Source organism: Hippocampus bargibanti, linkage group LG15 (assembly GCF_051943395.1).
Source record: "Hippocampus bargibanti isolate YZ-2025 linkage group LG15, ASM5194339v1, whole genome shotgun sequence".
NCBI classification, from domain to species: Eukaryota; Metazoa; Chordata; class Actinopteri; order Syngnathiformes; family Syngnathidae; genus Hippocampus; species Hippocampus bargibanti.
In genome coordinates this window covers 3,496,829-3,522,276 of record NC_142748.1, presented here as the reverse complement: position 1 = coordinate 3,522,276, position 25,448 = coordinate 3,496,829, and the positions used below count along the sequence as shown (strand labels likewise).

Genomic DNA, 25,448 nt, shown 5'->3' with positions numbered 1-25,448 from the left:
ACATCACAGCTTTCAAAACCACTCATAAAGGAAGATATTCTAGCTAAGAGCGTGACATATTCGATTCCTGTTAGAATAAATTTCTACATCCATTCAGATAAAGAAGATCCTTTTAACTCCTTCGCTGACATTCCCGGAGTTTGATGATAAAGCGCTGGTCAGACCTCTGGCAACTTTTTTTCCCTTCCACGAGGGGGCAGCATTTGCCTTTTGTCCATGTTAGCACTTTGTTACAGCTTCAGCTGTTGTTAAAGTGTTATATAAACCAATATATATTGTATTTTGTTCAGCTGCCCCCATTTTAAGCTCATATAACTCCAGACCCATACAACTTAGGAATTAACTTTTTTTTCTGATGAAAGAAGAGTCTAATGTTTCTTACGCTGAATTGGATGTTATGGTAGTCTTAAAACTCCATATTCCGTGAGTCCTGCAATTTCAGTGATAATGACAAAAACCCTGGCACTGGAGTGGACACACGAGTTAAAATACAATAAATCATTTGAAATGATTCTGAATTGTATTTTTAATTTATCTTATATTATTTAAACTATATTTCATTCTGTTAAAATAATTCATTGGCGCAGTGCAAAATATTATTGTTCACAAAAACTAGCCATGACTAAAATTAAAAAAAAAAAAAACATTTGTTAACAAATAAAAAAGAAAATGCTCTTTAAAAAATTAACTGGAGCTATTACATTGAAAAACTAAAATTGTCATCATCCATCATTTTTGTTGTCATTTATTTTGAAGGATTTTTTTTATTTTGATAAGTGCATGCAAAGTTTATTCAACAACAACCGACCCCCACTCAGCTGCCACTTGACAAACACTGAATTTTTAAAAATAAAAATAAAAAAACTAAAATAAATGCTAAAACTAATTATAACCTAAAATGTGGCTTTATAAAAAAAAGCTGTATAAAAAAACTTATCAAATGAGTTAAAACCAATGGAATAAAAAATAAAATAAAATATAAAAACTATAATGAAAATTTCAAAACGTATCCACGTAAACACATTTAATAGTCCGTAAACAAACAGTGCGGTAGTGTTTTTTTTACATTTGGCTTTTATATCATTTTTGTAAAATATCTTCTCATCCTCTTACAAATTATCTTTATTTTCCAAAATTGAATCTTTTCGCTGATCTTAAAAGCTAACAATTTACACAAATTCTACAAACAATACGTGTTCAATCCAATGACAACCTGCACACAATGAATACCTTGACAAAGATCTTGAAATTTGGCTTTTATCTTCTGATTATCACCATTAAATTTCCGATTCATCCCTTGTATTTGAATCTCATTAGATTGTGAAAATGTACCTATGGACTCACATTTCTTTGATTCTGGTGCATTTGGAAATAATCACTTTTTGGGAACATAACCTGAGAAGGGAACATTTGCTGCTGAATAGCGAAAGTCATTAAACATTTTTTAGAGCCCCCCACCCCCGTGACTAATACCCCGACAGGTGGCACACACACACACACGCATGTTTTATCGTTATTTGATCTCACACCAAAGTGAGAAACTGGGTTGTACTGAAAAAGCAAACTGCATGGAGGAAACGCTTAAGATATTCTAATGCTATTTTCTGCACTACTTTTAGGGAGCTACTAATCATTTAAACTCATACTGAAACGATCAATTGGAATCAAAAAATAAAAATAAAATCAGGAAAATCAGGCAATTGAACTATTACATTAGTAACTAGAAACTAAATTGAGGTTAATACATACATGCAAGGAAAAATGGATGATTGATGTGGTTCCACTGCAGGATTGGTGATGTCATCCATGTAAAGTCAGGACAGTGAAGGCCTCATCTGCAAGCTTTTTTTTTTTCAGTGCGCCATGATGACATCTAGTGGTCACAAAACAACACACGTTAGCTTATTTTGTCATCTGGGAAATGGTCGAAAGAAATGTCATGTCAAACAAAAGCAAGAATCCTCCAGTTTCTTTGTACGTGACATCGTGATGATGACAGTGACCTGACAACCCGCAAGCACCATAGGAACAAGGCAACACAAAGCTTTAAGGATGTCACCACCAAAGCACCGCACGGTGTCAAAAGACAAAGCTTTCCCGGTGAGGTCACAAAATAAGGCTTCATGAGGTGTGATCATGTAACGATATGTGTTAACCCTGAACCCTAAAATCACCCCCCCCCCCCTGACCCCAATTCTTCTCCCTTAACCATCATCTTATCATGGTGGGGGGTCCCTTTTCCCATTTGAGGGGCCAAAGATGGGTCAAAATGGCTATCGGATCGTGGAACGTCAGTGGACCGATCTGGTGTGGAAGGTTGACGTTCTGACTAGATATCATTGGGCACTGGTGGACACTGGCCTCACCCAAAGAGGGGGGTCTCAACGGACAGTTATTAGGGTGAAAAAAGTCATTGGCACCACTCTACCCACTCTCAAGGACTTGCACACTGCAAGAATCAAGACAAGGGTGCAGAAAATCCGAGTGGACCCTCCGCACCCTGCCCACCACCCTCTTCAGCTAGCGATCCAAGCGCACCAAATCCAGCAAACATTAAAACAGCTTTTTCCCCTCCAAGCTATTATTGACTCTCTAACCAGTAACCCAATTATAACTGGATAGTGCCTCTTGCAATTTTTTGGATGATGATACAAGTGTAACATGTTCTACCGGAGAAAAAAAATCCTTGTGTTCTACATACTAGGCCAATAAAGATGATTCTTATTCTGATTCTCTGAGCAGTATTTCTGAGTACTCACCCCTTCCTGGAGTTCTTGGTCTGTAATGTCTTTGACGTTTGTAACGTCTGTAACTACCTGCACAATAACTTTACACCTGGAAAAATAAAACATGAATTAGTAGGAAATGAGATGCAAGAGCGTGAGACAAAAACCTCACTCGAACAGATTGGCATCACTTTTAGCAGTTTGTTTGGGAAACCAGGAAAGGATGTTGCGATGAAGTCATGTTGACCAGGATTTGACTAGGTCATTGCGGTCTATGGGAAGTTGTTAGCAAATTATAGGAAAGCAGACATTCATTAAATACATACAACACACGGTCGTAACTCAGTCACTAGTTACTTTGTCTTTCAAGTTTATACTCACCGGATTTTGTAGAAAATCTATTGTGTGTTTTTGCCAAGTGCTTCCAGTAAATCAAAAATCAGTACGTCAAAGGCAACCTGTCAGATGATGATAACATTCATCGTACATTTTTTTATTGTCACATAAAGGCATACAACCTTTTTTTTTGGTCGTATTTACAAAGTAAAGCGAGCCTGTGGATGTCACACGTATAAAAATATGCATTACATCTATATAAATATATACATCATGTGCAAAATGTATGGCATACCAACAACAAGAGGCAATGGGAGCTAAGGATTGGTTGCAGAAGGGCTTCATTTTCCCATGGGCAGAATAGCGTGACTATACCTTGAAAATTTCAGAGCTTGATGATAAGAGGGGTGCTTTGACAAGAATTTGAATATAAAGTCATTCTGAGTGTGTTCAATTGCAGTACTTTACATCGAAAAAAGGAGCATCCGGTATGACTACAGTATGCGCTGTCCTCAACTGGCCAGTGACACTCATATCGCAGGCGCGACTGCGGCGGAGATCCAAAACAACAGAACACAAAACAAGCAAACGAAGCTAGCTTTACAAAGGAAAAATAGTGTTAACAGGATGTTTTCTTTTGTGATATATATATACAGTAAAGTCTCGTTATATCGATATCGGATATATCGATAGTCCCGGTTATATCGATACTATTTCTATGCACGCACGGAGAAAATTACATGCAAACAGGGTCGGATATATCGATAGTCCCGGTTATATCGATATTTTTTCGGACTCCCTTGAATATCGATATAACGAGACTTTACTATATATATATATATATATATATATATATATATATATATATATATATATATATATATATATATATATATATATATATATACATATATGTTCATATACATAAATATATACATATAGTTAAATACATACATATATATATAGATACATAGATACATATATACACATATATAGATAAATATATACACACATATATACATATATATAGATAAATATATACACACATATATACATATATATAGATAAATATATACACACATATATATATATATATATATATATATATATATATATATATATATACATATCTATACAGGTGTATATATATATATACGGCTCCCGAGAATATCGATATAACGAGACTTTACTGTGTGTGTGTATATATATATATATATATATATATATATATATATATATAGATATAGATATATATATATAGATATATCTATATATGTATATAGACATCTGAAAGGATTTAACACAAACAACTCAGCAATGTGGAAACAAAAGAAAATTTGATTTGACAATACAGAGCTAATAACATTTAGATAGTTCCACTAAACAGCTTCAACCGAATATTTTGATGGTGCACAGACGATGGACAAACAAGGTTTTGGCTCAGGTATTGTTGGCTTTTGTGCACGGACACTGCGTCACTACAGTACTGATATGAAGTGCTACGCCTGAGGCGATACAATGATTTTACACTGCTTGGAACAAATGACAAAAGTCAAGATTTTGAAGACTCAAGTGGTACGATTCATTTTGATCCGTCAGCTTTGTCCGATATCCGCCCATATGAAATAGAAATGGAAGTAAGCAGTTAACAAAAAAAAGGTATCAAAGCGAAATTGGGGAGTATACATCAAGCCCGATAAGCGAGAAAGATGAGAGAAGCTCACATATGACACAAACAAAGGTTTAAGAGCCCTCTTGACTGGCACCTCTCGGGGTGTCAGGACAGGTTTAACCCCAAGAAAATTCTTTTGTGACTGACTCGTCAATGATTTGATCACGGTAGCACAGTTCACGCAACGAGACTTTTAGAACGTTCATGCACACGGAGACGTTGAGACGACGCACATGCAGAAAGATGATGCACAAAAGTGTGAGCAGGAGACATGAGCGCCACCATTTTACATCCGTTTGGCTTGGTCGCATTATTGAGTGGAACCTCAAGTTAAAATATAATAATAATTGAGAACAGCATTTTGGCTCGGCATTTTTGCACAAAAAAAAAAAAACATTAAATTTGATACATCTTTGGCTTTTGCAAAGAACACAAATATTATCTTGTGTGTTGCTGCTTTGCGTGTTATGCTAGCAGTTGTTTGAAGAGTTACAATTAAACAAAAACATCCATGAGCCCATTTTATGGCATTTTATCTCCGAAACTAACATGAAGCTATCAAGATTCGTGTTTTGAGAAAATAATCGGGTTTGGCCAGGTATTTTGGTGTTTAAATGACAAGCAGTAAGTAAGACCTTGTGGAATAGGAAAAGCCAATACATTATTGTGACAAAAAATACATTTAAAAAAATACGTTTTTTTTTCTGGCACAATAATAATTTAAATTATTATTGTGACAGAAAATGAATAGTTTTTTTTTCTGTCACAATAATAATTTAAATTTTTGTGACATAATATATACGTATATTTTTTCGGTCACAATAAAAATTAAAATGGTGATAGAAATACATATTACTTATATACATCTATTTTCGTCACAATAATAATTAAAATTATTGTGACAGAAATATATATACTTTGTTTCAATCACAATAATAATTACAATTATTGTGACAAATATATATATACAATAATCATAATTATTGTGACAGAAAAAATATATATATTTCTGACACAATAATTTCAATTATTATTGTGATAAAAAATATGTATTTTTTATATATATTTTTATTATATATTTTTTTTTGTATATAATATTTTTGATTATTATTGTGACATATTTTAATAATAATAATTATTGTGACAGAAATATAGATATATATATTCTATCACAATAATACTTAATTATTATTGTGACAGAAAATATATATCTATATTCTGTCACAATAATGAAAATTATTATTGTGATAGAAAAAAAAATCTGTCACAATAATTGAAATAATTGTGACACAAACATATACAGTAAAGTCTCGTTATATCAATATCGGATATATCGATAGTCCCGGTTATATCGATACTATTTCTATGCACGCACGGAGAAAATTACATGCAAACAGGGTCGGATATATCGATAGTCCCGGTTGTATCGATATTTTTTCGGACTCCCTTGAATATCGATATAACGAGACTTTACTGTATACTGTATATGTATTTTTTTCTGTCACAATAATAATGTCAATTATGACAGAATATATACAATATATTTTTTTCTGTCACAATAATTTAAATTATGACTCAGGGACAAACTAAATTTTCAACCGCCATCACCGATGTCATTTTTTGAGGTTCCACAGTATTCATACTCCTGACTACACAAACACACACACACACACTGACGCACACACACAAAGCGTAGCGATATTGCAGACAGATATGGAAGTCAACATCTCCAAACGCTGATGCATCTTAAACCATACCTACTAGAAACAAGTCATTATTTGTTCCCTTTCCCTATTTGTTCGTCACGAAAGCATGATGCACATTAAAAAAAAAACATTTATCATCCTTGCAGAATACATTCAAAACAAAGAGACCCGAAGTCGATCCCCCGATCCACGTTTATCGTTTCCGTAGCAACCGGTGATATGCAAGGGTTCACATTAGCGTCGTTTTGAGGCAAGCAATACGATGCCTCTTTAAGTGCATAGCTCCCACGTGTGGTCACAGGAGCATCTTTATGGAAAGCCTTTTGATCATTTTATTTGGAAGGATGAAATAAAAATTATGTTTTGACGTTAACCCTATTCAGTGTTATCATTAATAGTCCAGGTGAAATTAAAATAAATTGCTCAATCGGCTCTCCATAAGAGGCCTCCATCCACTTCAATCGGTTTGTCAGCGCCATGACAGTGTAACAAATCACATTTGATAAATCATGCAGGGTGGGATTGGTCAGGTTTAACCTTCCCATTGTTGAGTTAGGGAGTGGTCACTTTTATCTGATGTGTATATATTTTTTTGCTGTCGAGTTCACTTTCCCTTGTGTTAGAATGACACAAAAATTTTTTTTTTGTACAGCAGCTGTCACAAACCTGCTAGATATGAGCCAGGTAGAAGCCGTATCTACAAAATCTTTGCTACCAGAACTCCTTTGGTTCCGCCTCCTTTTTTTTTGATGCTCCAGATAATCGTCATCCCTTCTTTGCCAATCGCCATACAAGTGACATCATCAATGAAAGCTGTGAAATCCCTCCCTGCTTTGCTTCTTGTTCGTCGTGAATCAGTCACTGCACTGCCTGTACAGTGTGCATGGTGGAAATATTACATTAGTGAATACTCCCCTATTCAACTCTATTTCTTCCAGTTGGGACTTTGCTACTCAACCCTCTTCTCATCTTCACACCTCAATCCCAGTGCAGTTGCAGATCATGCGTATCCAGGAAATCCGCCGGGATCCCCAGCGGCGTGAGTGCCCCGCCGGGACCCGGTGGCATGGTGAGGTCAAGCCATTCCATGTTGTCTAGCACCGGGTCGGAAAGGCCAATATTGAGCGAAGTTGGGTGGGAGGAGGAATCGCAGAAGGACAGGTCGGATGTGTCCATGGGGGAGTAGGGCTGATGGTCCATCAACTGCGCTTGAAGCTCCTCCATTAAACCACGGGTGCGAGGGTCAGAGGCTGCCGGCGTGTCGGCCAACGTCCTCTCCAGGAAGGCTTCGAGCTGGTTATCGGTAGCCAGCGAGGAGAGATTGGGCAGGCTGGGGTCAATGGTCGGACTTAAGGTTGGAGGAGGGGCTACCTGGATCTGGGGAGGGTGCCTGGAAAGGACGGTGTTGACGGGAAGGGTGGTAATGTTGGCTGTGACCGGGTGAGTCTTGTTGAGAGACAGTGGAGGGTCATGTTGGATGAATGGAGTGATTTCTAAAAGGGTGGTCAAACGGGGCACAGGGATAAAGAGCAGAAAATATGATGAAACCAAGGTATCTGAGGTCCACTGAAGAAGCAACGTTTCCTTGATTAATCTCCAATTATGTATTGGGAAAAAAATGGATTCAATGAGCATAAAATAGTGAAGAAATTTGTATCAAATGCGTATCTTGTGAGCAGGGATGTCAAAGCATACAAACGTACGTACATTTTACGCATGTTGTGACTTCAACCAATTTTAAATTTGTTAAAGAAAGTGCACAGATACTGAAAATGTGTTTTTAGCAATATAATACTAATAATAATAATAATAATAAAATATAATAATGATAATAATAAAATATAATAATAATAATAATAAAATATAATATTAATAATAATACATTTAATTTCCAAGCGCCTTTCAAAACTCTCAAGTACACTTTACAGTCACAGGATTTTTTTGTGTGGGTGAGCAGCGGCAGCCATTCGCGCCAGCGTTCACTCTAGTTTTTGTTATTAAGGACAGTTTTTTTTCAAACTGCTGTCTACAAATTAAAATATTTTTCAGTGAGCTGATAGAAGGTAATAATAATAATAATAATAATAAATTTCATTTCTAAGCGGCTTTCAAAACTCTCAAGGTCACTACAGTCACAGGATGAGTTTTTCTGTAGGTGAGTAAAAATTGGTTTTAAGTCAACATACTAAGTCATGGCTTCTTGCAATTATCAGCAAGTCGCAGTCATCATGATTTCAGTGTTTGGATTTTACACTAGGAAGTGAATGGAAACTAGTACATTTGTAAATTATATATACAATAATTTATACTTATATACAAATAAAGTGTGTGTGTGTGTGCGCGTGTAAAATCATAATTGAAATGCGTCCGATTTTGAATACGCCCTCACTGCCCTCTTACCTCCACTCTGTATAAGAATATCAAACAAGTCATCCATCTGCTGACTCGTCGCCATGGCAACCTGCAAAGACAGTTACAGTATATTTATTTGTGTGAGAGGGAGCAGGGGTGCTTGACAGAAGTTTAATCTCTCAAGCATGGTGTGAATCTCGTGTGTGTGTGTGTGTATGGTGGGGGACGGGGAGTGAGGTGGGGGTGGGGTTTCTAACCTGTGACGCGTTGTTGACATGCAGGTTGCGGCTCTGTTTGACAGCGTCCTCATAGCGAGGAGGCTCCCGTGTCTTGGGAAGCTGGGAAAGAAGAGACGCAGGCTGGAGGATGAAGGTCGGCTGCGGAGAGGAAGGCTTGAAAGACGAAAAAAAATAGTAAGAAGAATAAGAATAAGAATTATCCGGTAATATGAATAATTTGACAACACGCTATCACTGAATTTTGGGTTACATTTTTAAGACTTTCCGGAGGTTGATATTCTTTTTTTCCTCTATTGCCATAAAGTTATGGAGGTTCTTCATTTTTTAATGACAGTGATCTCCACTACTTTGGGGTTCACTTATTAGTGATTTCAGTCCAAAGCAGAATGATTCATTGGTTTTGTACATGGCTGTAGCTTGATCGCATCCCAGCACTGACGATTGATCAGTCAAATCAAGTGCTTGTCTTGATCAGTGATTGCCATTTAGTGTGTGTGTGTGTATGGCTGAGGGAAGTGTTCGCACTAACGCAATAGAGAGGGGGGGTGGGTGGCAGGATGTGTGTCCCCACTTCGCTGATTTTCACATATCGCAGGTGGTTCTGATCTCCATTGACCGTGATAAACGGGGGATTACTGTATTTCAATAATCAACAAGTGACAGCGGGGAGTAAACAAAAGTTAGATAAGCGTAGTTACCTTATTTAGAGGCCCATTCGAGACGTGATTGGGCGAAGTCCGAGGAGAGGGCCTTCTGTCTGGGGAGCTTCCCAGGAAACACTGAGGATTCATTTCAGTCCGAGGAGGCTTCTCCGTGTCAGTCGTATTATTGCACAATGTCAACGTCTGCAAGTATCATGAATAGAATTTCACTTCGGATGACAGATGGAGAAAAAAACGTGTCTGTAATATTTGTCTCGAGTCTCGAACCTGCAGTAATGAGTTGCGGTTGGCCAACTGCTGGTTCTGGGATGTCTCCATCTTGGTGCTCTGAGGCTGGGGAATGGAGGTCTGGACGAGGTCTTGATTTGAGACAGTAGCCTGAAGGACAGGCTGAGATCATGAAGAGAAATACGTTTCAAAGATTAGCTGATCCGAACGAGGAACATGGTGGACACCGTTGTGGCTTTACCTGCAGGCTGACGTTGGTGCTTGGCAGCTGGATGGTGGTGGCATTGTTAGGCAGTGACACAGGGAGCAGGATCTGAGTTCCAGTCAATGTCGAAGTCTGTCCAGACGTGGTTAACAAGGTCTGCGGTTGACCGAGTATCTGGGACACCCCACCAGGATGACTGATGAAAACTGCTGCAGATTAGGGGTCTTAGGTTGGGATTGTGGCTGGGTCTTCAATTTGGGACTTCTCTGTGAATGATAAAGGAGCTGTGGGCTGGTGCTTCCTTGGTCATGGGTTTGGGTGAGTAGTTGAGTTTGGGGTTGAAGCTGGATTGGCTTTCCTGAAGAAAGAGTCACGTCCTCCAATTTTATTAGAGTTGGCTGTGGGGTTGTGAGAATCTGGGAGCCCAGTGAGGAGTTCAGGAAGGAAGCTGGAGAGCAGTTTGCCAAAACCGGTTTCTCTGGCTTAACAGTATTTAGGACTGTTGAAACGGGGCTGATTGAACATGAACTAGTGGTGGGTTTGGACGTCACTGAGGGCATGTTGATGGTAGAACTGCTCTGACTCCTCTTCTCGACCTCCAGTTGCATCTTGAGCTCCTCTACCAACTTCTGCTCCTGCTCAAGTTTCCTCATCAACTCTTCAATCTGTCGCTGCTTTTCATGAAGCCTCCTGTCTTTCTCGGGTACTCTCAAATCAGAGTGAGGTGAGGATCCGGGTACTTTTGAGCCAGAGCACGCTATCTGCATTTCGTGTTGAACTTCGGACATGCTGGCATCCTGGTGTAGGGTGAACGGACCATTTGGGACAGGAGACACAGGGGGTGTGGCGCTCATGTTGTCAGAAGTTCCCTTCATGAGTGGATGGACAATAGCGGGGCTGGTCGTGGTCATCTCCATGGGGATGGCGGTGAGAGTGGTAAGAACGGGCGTGGGACTAGTGGTAGGAGCTGAGGAGCTAGGAAGATCTTGGAAGGGTTTGAGCCTTTCGATCAGATCTGTTTTAGTTCCTGATACGGGGAGGGCGCGTAGCTTAAGCTCCAGTTTGAGTTCGGCTACCTAGAATAGAAATCGCGAGTAGTTAGCGGGAAAATGGGTGAGAGCTAACTATATTTCGAATGTTTCAAAACAATCATTCAAGGTTAAATGAAGATACAGTAAAGTCTCGTTATATCGATATCGGATATATCGATAGTCCCGGTTATATCGATATTTTTTCGGATTCCCTTGAATATCGATATAACGAGACTTTACTGTAGTTTAGTTTGTTTGCATTGTTTAGATAGTTTGCCCACAATAAACAGGGGGTGCTACATTGGATAGTATCATAGTCAAACACAAAAATAGGTCAAGCTTCACTGACACCATGTTAACGTCATTCAGCCTAAATAAAACTCAGTTGAACTGTACTGCAACTACTCATGATTGTTTCAGTCTATTACCACCTTTTATGGGTGGAAAGTTGATACTGCAATCACGGTTTATTTTCTTTTTTTTTTTCTCCATTTCAGGGACACAAATGTGATATTTGGCACAGACTTTACACCATGGGTGTCAAAGTCATTTTTTGCCGCGGGCCACATTGTAGTTATGGTTTTCCTCTCGAGGGCCGTTATGAATTTGGGGAACCCATTAGAATGTTTAAATCCCTTCAAATATTACATATAGAGCACACAGCAAATTAATGAATACGTCGTTTTCAAATCTGAAGTCAAGAATAATGACTTCTATTGTGGTTGACATCCAAAAATATGAAATTTTGGCTCAGATTTTAGCAATCATCATGGAATTTAACAAGTTTGATTTGCTTTCGCGGGCCAAAAAAAAAATGATGTGGCGGGCCGGATTTGGCCCGCGGGCCTTGACTTTGGCACCTGTGCTTTACACCATTTTTTTCTATAGAAACACATTCTCGTTTGACCCAAAATTGGGATGAAGAGTGGTAAGGAAAGTAGCATACCTTGAAAAAGGTGTTGTCTATTGATGGTTAATGACTATATTTTAATCCTGGTCCTGTGTGTCCATTGTATGCTATTACATAATAAACCATTCCTGCTTTAATTGATGTTAAAAAAAAATATTCGGTAGCATCTGCCGTAGCGACACAGCTACCTGTCTTTGTACAGCTTGCTTTCTTACAAGCCGCAACTGTAACGACAACATGATTTCAAATGTCCTTGGCACGCTTTCAAAGTGACGCGTTCTGGGAAGTCGCTTGATGAAGTTCAAAAATCAGCCAAGTACCTTCATCTCCTCCAGGTTCGCAGGCAAGACTCCCGGCTTGCGACTCGATAATGAGTTGTTCTGTCGGGCCAAGGGAATTGTTGTCAGTGGCGGTGCAGTGGGTAAAGAAACCACAATGGAGGCCGGTATAGCGCTGGCATTGCTAGTTTGGCCTTCTGCCACAGGCCTACGGGAGATGGGAAAAAAATAACAGTTATTGTTATCGGAGCAAACATTACAATTTCAAACACTGAAATCGGATACAACAGAAAAGTGACAGCAGTCAAAAAAAACGTTTTGTAATCAATTACTCAATTTTTAGACACTAATGGTATAAGCAGCTGTGTCGGCATTCTTTCAAGGTCGTAAATATTCCTGCTGCAGAAATAAAAACGAAAAGGACTCCTCAAAAGATCTGTAGCAGTTTTGACACTCGTGAAAAACTGGAAGGCCGAGTGATATTTTTTTGGGGTTGCTTATTTAATAAACAAACATACTTGAGTGGAGCTGGTAATATAGTTTGATAGTTGTAGTGTTGCTGTTGCTGGCTGAGTATTTGCAGTTGGAGGAACAGTTGTTGTTGCTGCAGAAGTCGGGCATAGGAAGAGTCCATCGGGGCCTCGCTGGGCTCTTGTTTCTGGTCCGGTGGAACGTATTGGTGGTACTTGAGCTTTTTCACCCTTGGCTTGGCATCTTTGCTTTTTTTACTGCGGATCTTCTCAGAAGTCAGTTTGTGCTGGCTTTGCTGTTGGAGGAGGGGAGGGGGAATCAAATGTTAAATCGTGCTGAATCAGATTGAAACACAAGCGGTGAAGAAAATTGATTTTTAATTACCTTCACCAGTGTTGGAGCAGGTTTGGAGGGGGTGGGTGTAGTGACTGGTTGAGCGTGAGAAATGATCAGGCGGCTTGTAGGCTGCTCATTTGTAGTGACCGCTCGAATTGAATCTGTAGTCCATTGCGTAGCAGCTGGTGGACACTAATGCATTGGAAAAAAGTACAGATTCAGTTTCACTAATTGGATTTTTTTGTGGTCAGACTGCAACATTGGTATTTATCTATCTGACCTTCAACACGGGGGATGAAGAAGGCGGGGCCGGCGAAGGAGTTTCTGGGCATTTGATGTCCCCGGGTGAGGGCATAGAACTCTGAGACTCTTGGCTGGCAGGCTGCTCCGGGGACAAGGCGTCACTGCTGTCCTCATCCATGACCTTGGGATAGTTCACCTGCCCTATAAACATGAAAATGTGATAAGACAAGTGTCACAGAGCAGCATCGGTCCAGTTAACCTCCCCCTCGGACACTATTCGCTACTATTTCTTGTCTCACCTATGATGGCATCTTTAAGGTTCGAATCCACAGGCAAGATATTCTTCTCAACCAGTTCCATAGGACCGGGTCTCTGGGCTATTTTCTCATTCAGGTTGTCGGCCAGCCGGGCCCTTTTCAGCTTCATCTGGGTGGCCTGGAGCGACGGCTCAGCTCCAGTTTCTGAGGAAAAGCGTCACACAATCGGGATAAACGCGTTAAAATATGTGAATAGATTTTAGGAGGTAGGGGAAGGGGATCTATTTACTATCAAATGTGTATTAGTGGAGATCAGGGGAGGTGGGAAGTGCAACTATCACACATAAATAGAAAATGTAAACAATGCTTGCCTTGCAAGATATGCATCCTGACCAGTTCTGCTCTCTCTGGACGACTGCGGATCTTGTGCTTCAGAAAATTCTCAGTCTGAGGAGAATCACACCAACAGAGAAGAAGTTTCCGATTTGAAAATACTCAACACATTTTTTTTTTTGTCGAGCCTAAAATTATTTTCATACCCTGGCTCTCTCCAAGCTGCGAATCTGCCCATGGAACGCAGCCGGACTCTTCAACGCTAAACACAAGACATTTGGGTGAAACATTATCTACCTAACTATGATTCCCCTCGACTGAACACATCAACTATTCGAATTGACAGTATTGGATAAGCTCCCACACGACACATACCCCATAGAGTGATGCGCAACTGGCGAGTGTCATTACTCACGTGGCATGATGCCTTGATCCACCAACTGCTCTCTCGTTCGCCTTTGTTGGAGTCTCAACTGCAACACTGGTAAAATAAAGCACATAAAGCACACATGATACGGAATAAAAACATAAATGTGGTAATTTCCTTTTTCCGCAATATCAAAGACAACACAGACAGACTCGGACAAAGCATTAAGAGCGACTAAAGGTGAGCTGCAAAGCATTATGGGAAGTGTTTAGTCAAACCATAGCGACAGTACGTTGTTCAGAATCAGTATCAGAAAGCCTTTAATAGTCGCACAATGGGAACATTTGCAATCTACAGCAGCAATATTGAAAAGGGGGGCGGGGTGAAAAGATAAAAAAATGCAGTAAATATAAGAAAACACTCAAAGTGAATAAATTAATCATATTGTAAAGAAATAGTCGACACTTTCTATAAGGCTGCTATTTTTTCCTCTGTGCTTATAGTACAAATGATGACACACGGTTGATTTTTCTGCCGAATGTTAAATGGGATACTTCCTGCACAGCTTGATCTGCTTAGCCATGTGTAGTCTAAGGAGTCTCCCCCGCCCCGTGTCAGGAATAGATAGGGTGTGTATTTTTAGCAGAATACAACAGCGTTTGGGAGCAGCTAGACATAGTGTGTGCCACAGTGAGAACGGGGCCTGTTGATATCATTGTGCTCGATCCAGGGAGGATGGTGAGCGGATATAAAACACTTGAATGTTTAAAGGACAACCGGCGTCTCCGCAGAAGTTGTGTCCATAATTTGTAAAATGGCTTCAAATGACTTCTACTGGGCGTATTTTAATAAGATTCCACCGCATATAGCTATATTTTACATTTTAAGACTCGCTCTGAACATTCAGGAAGTCTTGTTTTTGAGTTGGTGACGAGTCCTCACATGGCGTCAGAAAAGGACCGCCTCCTGACCGTAAAAAAGACGCATTGTAGCGTCTTTCCATCACGTCAATGTATTTTGCTGTACTGTTTTTTTTTGAAACCCTTGTGTTACATCCAAAAGCCGCCAGCAGAGGGAGTCAAGCTCCATGGAAGGAATGTATCAGCCTATGGAAACGGGCTGATTCATTCCTCACAGCTCGGTGGCCATTTTATTGCCTCTTTTTGGGTGAGATATTCCCCCCCCGCCCGTTTGCTTCAAAATGACACACAATCTTTAATCGATTGCAAACATGGATACTTTCCTCTTCAGAACTATTTGAATCATATTCATAACTGGATGTGTAACAAGAAAGCATATTATCCGAATCTGAAGCCATTGTTTTGATTCTCCAGCAATGCAAGACGTCTTGGCGTGACGTCACGAACTGGGGGTGGGACTTTCTGAAAATGCCCAATTCGCAGCTCAATTTTTTGCAGATTTTGGACACTTTAAGTCATCTTTATTGGTGTTTTGCATTTGAATAAAAATATCATACTGCGTGTTTTGGGTATTTTAGATGCTATAAAACGTTTTTCTGATGTCAGTTAAAAAACAAAAAAGTGACGTCAGTTGCCCTTTAAGGCAATATTTTAAAGAGGCTCAGTGGTTGCCCATGTGCTGAGAGATGGATTATGGGTTGGAAAGTATGAAGTGTGTGTGTTTTTACTCGAGGGGGAAATGACAAAAAGCCCAGATGATGAGTGGCCATGACATTCCACATTAACTTTTCCACAGCCAAATTTCACCGGGCTATCCTGCAGACCTTAACAACCATGTAGGGATGGTCGGACAAGGGTGTCAAAGTCATTTTTTGCTGCGGGCCACATTTTAGTTACGGTTCTCGGGGGGCTGTTCTGAATTTGGGGAAGCCATTAGAATGTTTCATCCCCTCCACATATAAAATCAGAATCAGAATCATCTTTATTGCCAAGTATGTAGAACACACAAGGAATTTGTTTCCGGTTGAACACGCTGCACTAGTATCATCATCAAAAAATTGCTAAGTGGCACTATACAGTTCCATTTGGGCTACTGTTGAAAGAGTTCAAAGAGTTCAAAGAGTTAATGGCTTGGGGGAAGAATGTGTTTAAATATAGAGTGCACAACAAATTATTAAATAACTAGTTTTCAAATTTGAAGTAAAAAAATAATGACTGTTGTGGTTCACATTGGAGAATTTGAAATATTGGTTCGGACTTTAGAAGTTTGATTTGCTTTCGCGGGCCGAATAAAATGATGTGACGGGCCAGATTTGGCCCCCGGGCCTTGACTTTGACACCTGTGATGTAGGTTATCGGCTCTCAATCGCAGATTTTTTTTTACATGTTTGGTATGACTCTAATTTTACTCTGCACTTTTATGTAAATGATGTACATACATTTGTCATCTCACCATTTTTGCGTTCATTGAGTGGCGGCAGATTCTGGGTGGGCTGCAGTGACAACTCCTCCATCTCATGCGTCACTGCTTCACTCTGGGGACTGGGCACCAGCAAGCACATACCGCCTTCTGCCCTGAGAAGCTCCCGGGAAGCCTGGGACTCCATCTTGCCTTCTGGAGAGAAATCCAGGGATGTCTGACAGTGTCCAAGGGAGGCAGCAAGTATGTATGTGTGTTTGCTACCTGTGAGAAGCCAAGGATAAGAGGGGGGAAAAATAAGACATTTGTTGGTACTTGGGGAGCAGAGTCATTATCATGTTGGTCTACATCAGTCAACTGGGAAAAAGCGTAAGATGGCGTTTCAATTTAGCCATCTGGAAAAACTCAATCCAAACCCAAATCATCAATTCAAAAGATCTTGGAAGGCCATTATAGGGAATAACCATTGTCCATGGGAAACAACATCAATTTGTGCATGAATGTCAAAGTTCAAACATACTTCACAATCTGGAATACAACAATGTTATTGTCCTTCTATTTAAAGCCTATGCATTGCGAAGGGTCAAGTTTATTTGCTTACGGTGTCGGTTTCACACACTTGGCCGATACCAACGTATCAAGTTATAAACTTGAATGGAAGATTGAGTTACTTCTGGATGACAGGATTTAGGTGGTGAGTATGAATCAATAACTAGCACCAGGTTGTACCATACTGAACTCATTCACTGCCAGACGTCCACTCCAGTGCCAGGTTTTTTGTCATTTTCACTCAAATTGCAGGACCCACAGAATATTGAGTTTTATAATATTGAGGACTACATAAACATTCAAATCAGCGAAAGAAACCTTACATTGTTTCATCAGAAAAAAATACAGTAAAGTCTCGTTATATCGATATCGGTTATATCGATAGTACTGCTTATTACGATACTATTTCTATGAACGCAAGGAGAAAATTTACATGCCGCAGGATCGGATATATCGATAGTCCGGTTATATCGATATTTTTCCGACTCCCGAGAATATCGATATAACGAGACTTTACTGTAGTTAATAAGTTATATGGGTCTGGAGTTATCTGAGCATGAAATACGGGTGGCTGTATAAAATACAATACATACATAGTGATGTATGTAAACCCCCCCCAAAAAAAATGTGAATGGCACTCCATTGCAGTGAATGAATTAATGATGCACTTTTACTTTTACAAAGTATACTATTGCTTTTATGAGGGTAAGTACCTCAAGATGAAGAGGACAGCAATAGAAGGACGCTGCAATTTTTCTTTCGGCTTCTTTCCCTCGTCCGTAATGTCAGGCCGTGGTGACACACCTGGTGATTAGGAGGAGAAAGAAAAAACATATTTATCACGACAGATATCTGGTTTGCAATTTAAGATTGCTACAAATGTCCTTTCTTTGTTAAAGGATTGATGATATTCGTGTTTATATAGCAGTTGAAAGAGCTACAATAGAATGGAAGATGAGTACCACCACTTCAAGATGTTCCGTATGAAGCGTGCTGAAGTTGAAGGCTGCGGGGACTTACAAAGGGAAGCTCGTAGGCCGCTTTGGGACAAAGGCTGTGTGTGTGTGTATGTATGTGTGTGTGTGTGTGTCTTGACGGAAAAGAAGACGAGGGCCATACAGCCGTCTGAATGAAGAGACTCTCAGAATACAAAAATCAATGATCCGTATACACACACACGAACCACTGAAGTGCTTTCCCACACATGCGCCTTGGTTACAAAACACTTGGTTTGGATGTGCAACTGAATTTACATGACCGTTAAACCACTATTCCATTCGCAACTGAGCACAGACTCGTGTTGGTCGCATGAATAAATAAACAACTAAATAAATAACAACTACAGAAACAAACACATAGATAAATATAGAATTACACAACCAGATAGATGGATACATAGATAGCTGGCTACCGGTAGAAAGCTAGCTAGCTAGCTAGCTAACGAAATAGATAGATGGTTAACTAGATAGCGAGCTAACTAGAAAGCTAACTAACTAGATAGTCAGATAGCTAGATAGATAATCATGATAAAGCTACTTTAGCTGAAAACCTTTGATTCAGTAAGGGACATCTATCAAATAGCAACGGGAAGAGACAAAGTTTGGTGTTTCAAATAGAAAAATGGCTAAAGTGTGGGGCGTGGGAGGAAACAGGCATGTGAAAGAATGCAAAAGAAAGGAAGGGAAACATAGTTGACATGGCTGACACATGCCGGTGAAGAGTAAGCATCCAAACAGCGCAGATGTATGTGCAGTTTTCTTTTTTTATTTATTTTTGAGTAACACGATGAAAATCGACAAAAACAGACACCAGATAAATCGTACGAGAACATGGCTGTAACTCAACTCCCCATAACCCCTGTTGTTGTTTTGATGCATTTAATGAATAATTCATTCCATGCAATGAAATAAATTGGTGCCAATAGGATTTCATTCGTGAGTCCAGACAGACATTGGCTAATAAACCAACACCTATTAGAGCACAGGTGTCAAAGTCAAGGCCCGCGGGCCAAATCCGGCCCGCCACATCATTTTTTTCGGCCCGCGAAAGCAAATCAAACTTGTTAAATTCCATGATGATTGCTAAAATCTGACCCAAAATTTCATATTTTTGAATGTCAACCACAATAAAAGTCATTATTCTTGACTTCAGATTTGAAAACGAGTTATTCATTAATTTGCTGTGTGCTCGATATGTAATATTTGAAGGGATTTAAACATTCTAATGGGTTCCCCAAATTCATAACGGCCCTCGAGAGGAAACCATAACTACAATGTGGCCCGCGGCAAAGACTGACTTTGACACCCCAATTTTTTCCCCCAACACAATTCTTGTAATTTTCCTATCTTAATGAAAACCACCTAGTATTTTGCAATGTCTATTTTGATCAAACTAAAGACATGTGTTGTTTTCTCATGTTTCTGGGAATAAAAAGTTCATTGACGCAAAGTCTTGGTGCAACAACAAGAGGAGGTCGAAAGGGTTCGTTTTTCCAAATAGTAACGACCGCGTCAACTTCCACCGATAAAATACGACCCAAGTGCTCGCAGACACACAAAAGTGACCGAAGCACTTACCAGATGTCTTAGCTTAAACGCAAATGCAACACCAACTGTAATCGTGATGTGGTCTTGGTCCAAAACAGAAAGTTAGAAGCAAACAAATGGCGAATGACACTTTGTTGCTCAGGAAAATGTAACTGATTTAGAGTTAATTTTAAACACGCAGCCCGTAAACAACGAAAATAAAACATTAACCGTGGAGCCATAATGAAAGTGTCACGGTTTGCGAGGTGGTGATGGCGGGTGCGAGCAGGAGGTTGTTTGACAAATTGTATTAAAATAAAGTAAGCAGGAACAAAAAGTATAACATCAAAATCATCTGAATGGAAAAAAGACAAAGTAGCAAAAGAAGACCAAAAGTAAAAGTCCGCCAAGGTTAAACAAACACATACACAATGCATGCAGCAAACAAGCAGCAAACAAACAATGAACCGGCACCGGATGGTCGTGCCGGGTGTCCTTTTAAGTGACAGTGATTATAACGACCAGCACCTGCGAGGCTGCCGGCAGGGCTGACGTCGCTACCCGTTGGTCGCCAATCTGATCGAGACGACCGGCACCTGTGCAGGTGCAGGCGGGGCCAACAGCGCCCCCCGTTGGTCGCCAACCAGATCATGACAGAAAGATTGTGAAACTAAATTAAAAGAGCTCACGTGTGCCCATTAAACTAAACACTGGACATGTTTTATATCTTCGAAACCACAGATCCTTACAGTGGATTGTATATTAATCGGTACTAAATTTACACAGATATTATGCGCGAGTAGTTGAGGACTCGCACACTGCAAGAATCAAGAGTGCGCAAAATCCTAGTGTACCCTCCGCACCCTGGCCACCACCTTTTCCAGTTGCTCCCCTTTAAACAGCTTCTTCCCCCTAGCTGTTAACTATCTAAACAGTCACCCAAAAAGAACTGTATAGTGCCTCTTTGCAATTTTTTTTATGATGATACTAGTGCAGCGTGTTCTACCGGGGACACATTCCTTGTGTGTTTTATATACTCGGCCAATAAAGATTCTTCTGATTCTGAGTATAATCATCCCACCATGCCAGATTCCCTGAGAGTTTGCCGTTCAGGGGCCCCAAATAGACTCGATCCGGTCCAAGAAAAACGTCTGCTTTTATCCAGAGATAAGCCGAGGCGATGATGTCATCACTTGGAAGTTGAACTCACTTAGCCAAAGCCTGCTGTTTTCTCACAGACTCACTCGCACGTGCGCTCCCCACTTCCTTCCTGGCTGCCTTTGCGCACTGAAAAATGGTCGCTAAGGAATGGACAAAGGCTCAGACGCCGTCAAGAACAAATATTCCAATGTGTCAACAAGGATTAAGAGTGTTGGCATGATGGGAACGTAAAATGAATATGTTGCGGCTTGTCATCAAGATTTTATTGTTTTCGCATTACATCACTGGTTAACTTTTGACACTGCCGCTTCATACAAAACAACAAAAATGCCCCCCACCATCACCACCCCTTGGCAGCCACACTGCTTATATTACAACAGACTGCTCCAATGTGTCGGTCATTTAGAATTGGCTCAGTAAAATAGATTCAAAGACTGGCAAGAAACAAATATTGCAAGCCCAGAATGGAAAATTATTGTCATAAAATTAGCAAGAACAATGATTTCAAATTGTTTTCAGGAAATATTTTACAAAAAAATGTATGAAGGTCTGTTTTGAATGGGTTACAATGACCCCAGTGCCACTTTGCTCCGATCCACCTATTAAGATGTGGTGTCAAAGTTAAGGCCCAGGGGCCAAATCTGGCCCGCGACATCACTTTATTCGGCCCGTAAATGCAAATAAAGCGTCTTAAATTTCATGGTGCTTGCGATAGTCTGAACCTAAATTTAAAATTGTCATATATAATGCACAATAACTTCTGATTTTAAAACTAGTTATCAATCAATTTGTTGTGTGCTGTGTCTGTATTATGTGAAGGGGATGAAACATTAGTTTTTAGTACAGTGATACCTCATTTTACGAAGTTATTTGGTTCCCAGAAAGTGTGTGTAAGGCGAAAAGTTAATCTTCCAAACATTTATTTCCCATAAGAAACCATTCAAATGAGAATAATCTGTTCCCAGCTCCCCATAAAACATAATTTTCTATTAAATAAGCCTCAAAATTACACAAAATATACCTTGTTTTAAGTATAATATACGTGCTATTGTATTGTAACTAAATAAATAAACTACTTATTAATAAAGTTATTTTATTTACCTTTGTGATGGTTGTTGATGTAGTTGCCTCTTGATGATATCCGAGTGAAGTTGCCGTGCTTTCTCGACGATAACACCCTCACTCACACTGTCCCCTGCTAGCTGCTTTTCATTCATCTAAATCAACAGAAGTTTTTCAACCTCTTCTATTGCCTGAGACCGTTTCTTAGACAACACACTCGGCAACTGAAAACAAAACACGGGAAGGGATGATGATTTTGCCATCCACCCATACGTTAAAGTTAATGCACACTTTTCAACATGTGGCCTGCTAGCATGCATGACTCAGAGTCTGGATCTGCTGAGGTATCACTTCACTTATACAGATCGATTTAGAAGATGAAAAGATCATGGGGGCAAAGGTGGACCTTTGTTGTGTCTCTCATTTGCACGACTTAAGTCACTTCCAATTAGAAGGGCTTATTTATTCAAGGTCACATGGCACAGAAAGTGGGACTTCACATTGAAACGATTACCAATCAATCATAGAAAACATACCTTAGCACAGCCTTTTTGAATTATATTCACACCATCAATTAGTCGAAATGCCTGCAGAGGAGTCAGTCAAGTGAACCATTACACCGAGAGTGACGAATGCACCCCCCTAAAAAAACAGATGTCTGTAATTGTACTAACAACTGAACTATGACATTCTGAATAGCTCAAGAGAGAATCCAGACTGCTGTAAAATACAAAAAGAAAGAAGAAAAAATGCGAGCAGCTTGGCTCAATGGTATCTTTTATGGCAACTACTGTTTTCAATTTCATTTTAATGACATGGGAGACATATACAACTACCCATTACAACCAGTTTGTTTTTATTTGTGTCTGGCAACAACACAAATGTCACGTATTTCCCTTATTTCATAATGATATATTACTCAACACATCTCGGCTGTCTTGTTTCATTTGCTACATAAGGAAGCCCTTCTGCAACTGACAGACATGTTTCAATTAAAAATATTCACTCACAAAGTTTTTGTGCGAAAAATTCTGCCATTTTCCTTAAGTCCACGCCTCAAAATTACTGTGATGTATTTTTTTCCATAACTATATTTGATGGGCGTGTCGTGTGATCATTAGATATTTTGTAGATGTCATGATTTGATGTGAACTGATTAATATGATCTGAATAAATGAGGCCACGTGAGGCTGAGTCAGGATTTGCGACTACTGTGCTAGGATCAGGTATGCCAAAAGGAAATTATCTCATTGTACATTATGGGAAGATTAATTTATCGATGCAAACGACATATGATGAGAGCCAGAACATACATCATGTGTTATCTACTTTTTAAAGACCTTAAACTGTTGTAGTTAAACACATTTAGGATATTAGTTCGAAACACATCAACACCTCAGTAGACTAATGGCAATAACTTTATGATATTCGTGTGAAATTGTGAATGACATTGCTTTAGTAACGATGTTTTAGTGGGGCAGAAGGCCGGTGGGTGTGGGGCGCTGCAGACACTTTCAATCTGACAGGTGAGCGAGTTCTCCATAGTATCAAATATTAAACAGTATGCCGTTGCTGACTTGTTTTTTTACACCGATAAGAAAAACAACGAGTCATATTCACGATGCATTTACGCTTTTAAATGTAAACCCTTGCAATAGTTTATGCCGCTGAGCGTATCTCGTTCGCTTTACATTTTAGGCTAGGGTAGCGCGTTCCAACAAGCTAACATGCTAAAAACAAGACGCCGCCATGGCGAACAGAACTTACCAAAATGGCAACATCAGAAAGTCCAAAGCATCCAACTTGGCTGTCATGGTGATAAAATCGTTGGTGACAAGAGACTTGTCCTCTGTGATGTTTTGATCCCCTCCGGCAATGAGACTGAAGTTTTATTTGGCCGAGTAAAATGGCTGCGACTGCTCAGTGGGTGCTGATGGAGGGTGACGTCATGACGCAGCCGGAGGAGGGCGAGGGGGGGCGTGGTCGCAAGAGCATGATGTCGTCCGGTAGTCGAGTTGCGTCTCGAACGCTTCCCCTGTGGGTCAACACAAACACTGGACACACGTTAAGAATATCTCACTCTCGTCTCCAAGTGATAACGACAGTGTTGTCCTGTTGCGTAATAGTGACTGCGGACTCATTTGGAAATTCAGCATGAAAACTGAGCTGCATTGCATTTAGTCAGAGGTTGCATCAAATACGTAAACAATGGCACTTTCTCATCAAGTAACACAGGCAGGGTTTAATCTTACAAATGTGGTTCAACGAATGACTTAAAATGACTTTTTTAATGCCAACAATATGAATGTTTTGATAAATTTGAAAAACGGAACATAATCTTTGATCTATTCTGATGAACTGCGTGAAAGTGAACGAAATTAGCATTGATGTTAAGGTCAGAACCTTAACACTTCCGGTTTGAGTGAAACTCGCGTCTGGTCCTTCGTGTATTTACTGATTTTTGTTTGTAGTAATAATAATAATAATAATAATAATAATAATAAAATAAAAAACAAATTTAAAAGCTAAAAATAGCTAAAAACAAAATAAAATGTACACCTGAAGATAAGCAAACAATTGACATAAACTTCTAAATGAGCAAAAGGAAGCATGGGTATAAGAGACTAAAATGTTTTAACACGTTTTGAGTGTTTTGAAAGGTGCCAATAAATAAAACGCAGTATTATTATTATATGTTATTGCTGTATGCTTTCAATAAATGTAATTTCTTTTGTTGCCCAATTTACTTTGCTTTTTAATATGCCGTTCAAAATTACACAAATATGTCTTTATGTCCGTGTTGTGTTTGTTAACCACTTCGGGGTCAACTAGAATAAAAAAATCTACGAAGAGATGGATATACAGTATAAAAAACGTGTTTTGTACTTGACTATACATTTTGTATATACAATGAGACCTCAACTTACGAACTTAATTGGTTCCCAGACATAGTGTGTAAGGCGAAAAGTGTGTATCTCAAAAAAGAAATTCCCATAGGAAACCATTAAAAAGGGAATAATCTGTTCCAGGGTTTCCATAAAATAGTTTTTAACTAAATAAGCCTTAAAACTACACACAACATACCTTATTCTATGTATAATAAATGTGCTATTGTATTGTAATGAAAGAAATACACTGCATTGTATCATAAAGTTACAAAAATAGGCACATTACATGAGGACTTTAATTAAAGAAATAAACTGTGCTGTAAAATAAAGTTTTTTTCAATTTCTTTGATTGCCTTCCTGGGCTGAATACGAGCCTGTGGTGGTTTTTTTTTTCGGTCCCATCATAGTAAAATTATCAGCAAAAAGCTCCAAGTAGGCGATTGACGTGTGCATTCAATGAGAGGGGGTGTTCAAAGTAGCGCCGGCTGGAGCGCTGTTCGGTTGTGTGCTTCCGCCGAAGATCACTCCGCCAGCCGTGATGGGTGTGTATTATAAAAATAGTGCTTATTAT

At 39.5% G+C, this 25,448-nt stretch overlaps 1 protein-coding gene across 1 annotated transcript; it reads right to left on the bottom strand.

Moving 5' to 3' along the window:
• Positions 1-5,861: 5,861 nt before the first annotated feature.
• mrtfba (myocardin related transcription factor Ba) lies at positions 5,862-25,417 on the bottom strand. The gene is given in 19 exon segments (XM_089016084.1): positions 5,862-7,933; positions 8,841-8,901; positions 9,050-9,184; positions 9,730-9,876; positions 9,961-10,083; positions 10,163-10,329; positions 10,332-11,202; positions 12,388-12,553; positions 12,864-13,111; positions 13,201-13,344; positions 13,433-13,596; positions 13,695-13,856; positions 14,024-14,099; positions 14,192-14,247; positions 14,401-14,466; positions 16,726-16,956; positions 17,955-18,045; positions 22,526-22,631; positions 23,757-25,417. Coding segments are annotated over 16 exon segments (3,255 nt in total). The 5' UTR covers positions 16,880-16,956; positions 17,955-18,045; positions 22,526-22,631; positions 23,757-25,417; the 3' UTR covers positions 5,862-7,418.
• Between the last annotated feature and the right edge of the window lie 31 nt (positions 25,418-25,448).